Source organism: Babylonia areolata, chromosome 22 (assembly GCF_041734735.1).
Source record: "Babylonia areolata isolate BAREFJ2019XMU chromosome 22, ASM4173473v1, whole genome shotgun sequence".
NCBI classification, from domain to species: Eukaryota; Metazoa; Mollusca; class Gastropoda; order Neogastropoda; family Buccinidae; genus Babylonia; species Babylonia areolata.
The window spans coordinates 32,390,447-32,397,946 of NC_134897.1; the positions used below are offsets into that span (position 1 = coordinate 32,390,447).

The 7,500-nt window shown below is 45.0% G+C and overlaps 1 protein-coding gene across 3 annotated transcripts in view; it reads left to right on the forward strand.

Moving 5' to 3' along the window:
• LOC143297255 (focadhesin-like) overlaps positions 1-7,500 on the forward strand; it is a 724,856-nt gene that overhangs the window by 704,915 nt on the left and 12,441 nt on the right. For all 3 annotated transcript variants that reach the window (XM_076609497.1, XM_076609498.1, XM_076609499.1), the window contains 4 exons: positions 586-757; positions 4,878-4,958; positions 6,171-6,296; positions 6,828-6,943. In XM_076609497.1, coding sequence (XP_076465612.1) covers positions 586-757; positions 4,878-4,958; positions 6,171-6,296; positions 6,828-6,943 — 495 coding nt within the window. The remainder of the gene's footprint in view (positions 1-585; positions 758-4,877; positions 4,959-6,170; positions 6,297-6,827; positions 6,944-7,500) is intronic.

The following is a 7,500-nucleotide window of genomic DNA, read 5'->3' on the forward strand; positions in this document are numbered from 1 at the left end:
TTTAGTGTGGTGTGGGGTGGTGTGGTTTAGTGTGGGGTGGGGTGGTTTAGTGTGGGGTGGTGTAGTTAAGTCTGGTGTGGGGTGGTGTGGTTTGGTGTGGCGTTGTGTGGTTTAGTGTGGTGTGGTTTGGTTTGGTTTAGTGCGGTGTGGTGTGGTGTGGTTTGGTGTGGTGTGGTGTGGTTTAGTGCGGTATGGTGTGATGTGGTGTGGTTTGGTTTGGTTTAGTGCGGTGTGGTATGGTGTGGTTTGGTGTGGTTTGGTTTAGTGCGGTGTGGTGTGGTGTGGTTTGGTGTAGTGTGGTTTGGTTTGTGCGGCGTGATGTGGCGTGGCGTGGTTTGGTATGGTGTGGTGTGGTGTGGTTTAGTGCGGTGTGGTGTGGTGGTGCACTGCTGTCCCTCCTGTCTGTCACCACCACCACCACCACCGTCATCATCATCATCATCATCATCATAAGACATGACAAGTATCCCCATTTACCGAGAGAGACACAAAAAGGAGCAGAGTCATCAGACACTTCCTCATTCTCATTCTTATTGTCACCATCATCCTTCTCATCGTCGTCACTGTCATCGTCGTCGTCCTCAGGTCCAGGCCGGCGTGTCCTTGACCTCCTCCGACGTGAGGGTGTCGGAGGTGGTGGAGACGGTGACCCGCATGGTTCAAGGTGACCCTGACCTTGGTATCCAGAGCAACGCCGCCTGGATGCTGGGTCACCTTCACCTCTCGGCCTGCTCCGTGGCTGAGAACCGTACTTCTGGTGAGAGAGAGAGAGAGAGAGAGAGAGAGAGAGAGAGAGAGAGAACGAAAACGAAACGAAATTTATTCAGTTTAGGCCATGGCCTCTCCAGAAGGAGGATATAAAGATATGAAACTAATAATGACAGCATGCACTGTTGATATGCATCATGTGTATACGCACATATCCACGCATACGTATATGCGCATATAAACACGCATCCACACACTTATATATACCCATCGGCACATATCCACGCATATGAATACCGTACATAACATAATTACAAAGTACAATATACTGACACATCTCATCCATAAAAAACAACAACAAAAAAACAACACAACAATCTGATAAATGGGCTATAGTTAGTAAGAGAGAGAGAGAGAGAAGACAAGACAAATGGTTTATTGACTTAAGCTTTTGTTCATATCAGGGGGGGGGGGAATCAAGAAATCAGCAGCATCAGAACACATGTAAAATGTTCTTCCACACTCTCTGATTCACACATACGCGCACACACTAAGAGGGAGATAGAGAGATGGGGTGGGGTGGGGTGGGGGGAGACAGACAGAGAGAGGTACAGAGAGAGAGGGCGGAGAATGAGAGGGAGAAACAGTGGATGGGAAAGGGAGAGAGAATGAGAGAGAGCGGGAGAGAGAGAGAGAAAGAGAGAGAGGGATGGATGGATGACAAGGGAGAGAAAAAGAAAGTGAGAGAATGTGTGTGTGTGTGGACGTGGCGGGGGGGGGGGGGGGGGTAGGGGCGCGCGTGTGTGTGTGTGGGGGGGGGGGTAGGGTAGAGGGAGGAGGGGGCTGGATGGTCGCATGGGTGTTTATATTCACCCGCATGTGAGAGAGAGAGAGAGAGAGAGAGAGAGAGAACTAAAATATCAGATGGTTTATTGTGCTTCAGCCACAACAGGCATGCATACACACGATGGAAGAGGAGAGATTGAGTGTGGGGAGAGAAAGGGGGACGGGGGGGGAGGGAGAAGGGTGTAAAGAGATTGTGAGAGGGAGAAAAGAGAAGGGTGATGAGGAGAGAGACTGCGTTGACTTGGCGAGGACTGGAAGTGAAGGAGAGAGAAAGGAGGGGTGAAGAGAGAGGGAGAGAGAGGGGGGGGGTGGTGGTTGGGAGACAAATGACAAATGTTTTATTGAGGGCCAAAATGGATGAAGCTGAAAGCTTCTTTACACCGTGCCTTTCACAGACACACTTACGTAGATACAGAGAGAGAGGTGAGAGATGGTGGGAGAGAGAAAGATGGGAGATGGGGGAGAAAGGTGGGGAAAGATTGTGTGTGTGTGTGTGTGTGTGTGTGTGTGTGTGTGTGTGTGTGAAAGAGAGTGGGGGGTGGGGGAGAGAGACAGACAGACAGACAGACAAGCAGACAGACAGACAAACAGAAAGCGAAAGTGCAGGGTAACTGAAAGACAATAGGTCGTGGTGAATGACTGATAGAGACGATAGTGCGTGATGACTGATTGACGTTGTATTGAATGTCAGTGGATGATTTTCATCTTTCTGTTCATAATTTGCTTGGCTGTGTGTAGTACGTCTGTCTGGCTTTCGCTGCAAACTCCCCGCCGACCCTTCTGTCACAACCCCCCTCGCCTCCAACACACACACACACTCCCACCGCCACCTCTCTCTTTCTCTTTCGCTGGCTCTCTCCATCTCTCTCTCTCTTGCCCTCTCTCTCCCTCTTTCTCTCTCTCTCTCCCCCCCTCTGTCTCTCTCTTTCTCCCCCTCTCACTCTCTCTGCCTGTCTTCCTCTCGCTCTCTCTATACCTCCCCCCCCCCACCCCCTAAACTTCTTTCTCTCTCTCAACCATGAAATGTTTGACGCACAAAAACCTCAATAAACAAGGGATTAATTCATTAAATCGCATCCTGGGACTCAGAGAGTGGAAAATTGGAGAAATGCGCTTCTGTGAGCAATTAGGTTGTTTTTGTGTGTGTTTGTTTGTTTGTTTTTTCGATCAGTTTTAACGTTATTGATTAAATCTGATTTAATTGTCCGTTTATTCGAGCGCGAACGCTTGTGTGTGTGTGAGTGTGTGTGTGTGTGAGAGAGAGAGAGAGAGATTCAGATTCAGATTCAGATTATTTTTTCATTAATAGGCCTAGGCCCCTTATGAAGGGGTAAGTGACAATATAAGTAATAACAAACAAAATGAAAATATATAACCAACCATAATAAGTACACATATTACATAAACGCTGCAATGAAGTACAGCATCTTAAGATGTCACGATATCCCGAAATTTAAATGCCTGGTGTAAAAACAGTGCCAGATTCCAGAGAGAGAGAGAAAGAGAGAGAGAGAGAGAGTTGTTTAGGCACACACATTTTTATTCCTGTGTTCTTTGTAGCGGACAGTCAGGCGATCGGTAAGAGAATTGATGCATCCGCTCAATTTTGTTCGATGTTGTTCTTGGTTTGTTTGTTTTTTTGTGGGGTTTTTTTTTGTGTGTGTTTTTTAAGTGTTTCAATCGATTGATTGATCCATTATTTCTGATCTTTCTTTTTTTTCCTTGCTGCTGCCTTCTCGACAGGTGAAAATGATGTCACTCGATGATAAACTGCTTTGTTTCAACTTGTTTGTCGTTTAACAATTCAAGAAAATGATAATACTCGTTCACGCGTTCACTTCGTTTCGTTAACTGGTTGATTGATTAATTATTGGCTGGTTGATTGGTTGGTTGGCTGGTTGGTTGGTAGTTCATATTGTTACACTCGTTTCATGCGTTTACTTCCTTCATTAACTGGTTGATTGGTTAAATTTTGGTTGGTTGATTGGCTGGTTGGTTGGTTGGTTGGTTCATATTGTTATACTTGTTTCATGCGTTTACTTCCTTCATTAACTGGTTGATTGACTAATGTTTGGTTGGTTGATTGCTTGGTTTGTTGGTTGGTTCATATTGTTGTATATTGTCCAGCCCATCACCGAAGGCCATAATAATATATATATTATATATATGTTTTTATGTGTGTGTGTGTGTGCGCGCGCGCGCGCGCTTAGAGTTGACTTCATCAAGATTTTGTACCTTATAAATATTAGTAGTAGTAGTAGTATTTTTATGTATTCATCTATTATTTTTTATTTATCTGTTCTCTTATTTTATTTATTTATTCATTTGTTAATTCATTTATTTTTCTCGAGGCCTGACTAAGCGCGTTGGTTTGCGCTGCTGGTCAGGCATCTGCTTGGCAGATGTGGTGTGGCGTATATGGATTTGACCGAACGCAGTGACGCCTCCTTGAGTTACTGACACTGATACTGTTACTGACACTGACACTATCAGGGCTGAGATTCTGTGGTCAGCTGGCTGGCTGGCTGGTTTGGATGGGTGTGTTGTTGTTAGTTGGGTGGGTCGTTGGAAGGTTTTGTTGATGGGTGGGTGGGTGGTTGGTGGGTGGGTGGGGGTTGGGGAGTCGGGGGGAGGGGAGGTTGGTTTGTCGGTGGTGGTTTAGGTGAGTGGGTGGTGTTGTTGAACGGTCGGTAGTTGGCGGTCGTTGGGTGGTGATTTGTAAGGTCGTTGTTTGTTTTGTTTTGGTTTTTTTTGTTTTTTTTAGTTTGATGATTGATTGATTGATTGATCGATGAACTAATTGACTGACTGTGTAAAACAATGGATTGTTGGGTGAATGGGTGGGAAGGTGGGTGGATGATGTGATGCTGTTGTTTTGGATCGACGCAGCAGGCTGCAAAAAAACAAAAAACAAAAAAAAAACACCAAAAAAAACAACGATGTGTGTGTGTGTGTGTGTGTGTGTGTGTGTGTGTGTGTGTGTGTGCGTGTGTGTGTGTGTGTCTGTGTGTGTGTAAACTATCACCACCTTGCATGGTATTTGAAGGATGCAGTGTGAGAACTCGGGGAAAAAAAAAAGATAAGAACATTAACTCAAAGTTTCACAATTAGAACGAGAAAGGGAGACCGGTAGGGCGGAAAATACAGACAGACCGACAGACGGACAGACATTGAGACAGGCAGACAGCTTGCACGAAAAAAAACAAAACCAAAAAAAAAACACACACACTTTCTACCACAAAACTAAGCACGTACATTGTGTGTCTCCGCCATGGCATGGGTATATTATGAAGGGTTATTGTTGAGTGCAGTGGGTTTTGCAGTGCCGCCCAACTTTGGCTACCTTCCGGAAGCCAGTTTCCTGCGCGCTATCGTGGATCTACTGCTGGAGGCCGGAAGACAGGGTGAGAGAGGTGTCAGTCATGTTGGTTCTGTGAAAGGGAGGAAGTTGGGGGGGGGGGGGAGGGGGGGACTGGGGGGGGGGGGGGAGTGTTTGGGGGGAAGGTGGGCAGGGAAGGAAGGAAGGAATGATTGGGTGGGTGAGGAGGTGGTTGGTTACAGAGGGTTGTGTGTAAGTGAGTAAGTGTGTGTGTATGAGAGAGAGAGAGAGTGGAAAAAGAGTGGAGAGGGGTGGTTGTGTGTGTGTGTGTGTGTGTGTGTGTGTGAATAGAATAGAACAAAATAAGAAGGAACAGACTGAATTTTTAATGTCTTGAAACCTCAAGGTTTATAAGACGCAATAAGTACATTGGCAAATAAATAGATAAGCAGATGATTAATTAACGCGCGCCTGCGTGTGTGCTTGTGGGAGAGATAGGAGGAGGAAGAGTGGTGCATGTTTTTTAGTTGTTGGTGTGTTGTGTGTGTGTGTGTGTGTGTGTGTGGAATGAGGGGAGAGAGAGGGGTACTTATCTGTGTCTATGTTTGGCGTGTAGTGGGGTGGGTGGGGAGAGGGAGATGGTGTTCGTTTGTGCATGTGTGTCTGTGCGGTTTTTTGTTGATGTTGTTTTTGTTTTGTTTGTTTGTATTTTTTGTGTTTGTTTATTTTTGTTGTTGTTTTTAGGGGGGGGGTGTTATGGGGGTGAGTGGGGGTGTATGATGTGTACGTGTGTGCACAGGGGAGTGAAGAGCGAGCTGCGCATGCGTTGTTGTTCGTATTGTTCTGTGTATACATCTGCAGCAACAGCAGAAATAGCCCGTGGAGTGGGGGGGTGGGGGTGGAGAGGGGTTTGTGGGGAGGGTGAAGAAACAGAAGACTGGCAAATCTTCATCCTCCGTGTACATTAAATGTTCGTATGCAATATGTGTACACTTGTGTGTGTGTGTGTGTGTGTGTGTGGTCTAATCTGGGATTTCATCTGTGATCATTGAGGGTCCGCAGGGAGAGGATGGGGGAGAGGAAGGTATAAGATGGAGCAGTTTATTTCAAAAAAGAAGTACTGCAATTTTTATGTATGTATGTATGTATTCATCTATTCATTCATTTGTTTATTGTTTATTTTTCTTTCTATTAATTTATTTTTTATTGTTGTTGTTTGTTTTGTTTGTCGTTTTATTTTCGGGTTTTGTTATGTTTTGTTTAGTTTTGTTTCATTTTCTTGTATGCCTGGGTGTAGGTCCTGACACAGTCTCACGTGACCACATGAAGGTGGCGCTGGCAGCGATCCAGGATGACGTCACACGGGTTCTGCCCCCTTTGAACTGGGCTGGGGTCCTCTCCCCTTTGTTGCGCCTGGACTACGGTGAGTGATGAGTCTATCATTTGTTGTTGTTGTGTTGTTGTTTTTTATATAACTCAGAAAAAAATAAACCTTCCCGCCTTTTTGAATATTCGACCCTTTTAAGGTAGGATGCAGGAGGTACTGGGGAAGGAATGAATGAATGAAAGAGATGAGAAGGTGAGGGTGAATAGATAAGAGTCTAAACGTGAGAGTTGCGCCCCACGAACGCAGAGGAAAAAAATCGATCACTTGTGTATACACTCCATTTAAAGCTGTCTTTTTTTCTTCTTCTTCTTCTTTCTTTTTAAATTTTTTTTTTTTTTTTTTTTTTTTTTTTTTTTTTTTTTTTTTTAGGAAGAAAAACACAAACAGACAAGGAGACCATGACTGTAACTTTCAATGTTTGATACGATGTGGTACCAGGACTAGACTGGGTCGGTGTGTGTTATGTGTGTGTGCGTGTGTTTGTGTGTGCGTGTGTTTGTGTGTGTGTGTGTGTGTGTGCCCGCGCGCGTGTGTGTGTGTGTGTGCGTGCGTGCGTCTGTGTTTCAGGGGAAGAGTGTCAGCGGCTGTGTCTGACCCTGGCCCTGTCCCAGGGGGGCTCGGCCCCTACAGCTGCCATGATGCTCAACTCCTGGCTGACCCCGCCCCTCGCCCTGTCGCTCTCCGTAAGTAGTAGTAGCAGTAGTAGTAGTAGTAGTAGCAGTAGTAGTAGTAGTGCGTGGTGGGAAAGAGTCACCTCTGATGACAGTGATGATGTAGGTGTAAAGAAAACTTTATTCAAGACAGCATGTTATACATGTACACATATAGACAGCGGAGCAACAACAAGCTAACAGCTTTATATCGTTGTTCAGGAATGTGATTACATTCGTTGATTTCGTGTGAGACGGCTGGTGAACGCTACACGAAATGTATTTGTTTTGAAATACACGTGTTTTGGGTTGTTGTTGTTGTTTTTTCAACTGCATATAAATGACAGTCATTGCAGACATTGTTTCCTTGTTTTTGAGCAGTCGTGATTACTTAAAGAATTTACGATGAATATAAACATAATCATTTTTTTTTTAAGATTCATTGTTCACAACAGAAAGCATAAAAAGGTCAGAAAAAACAAGAAGTAAAAAAACAAGAAGTCAGTGATGATGTTGAGGATGATGCCGATGAGGATGACGGGGGATCTTTGATGACCAAGCCCCCCTTTCTCTGTGTCTGTCATGTGAAT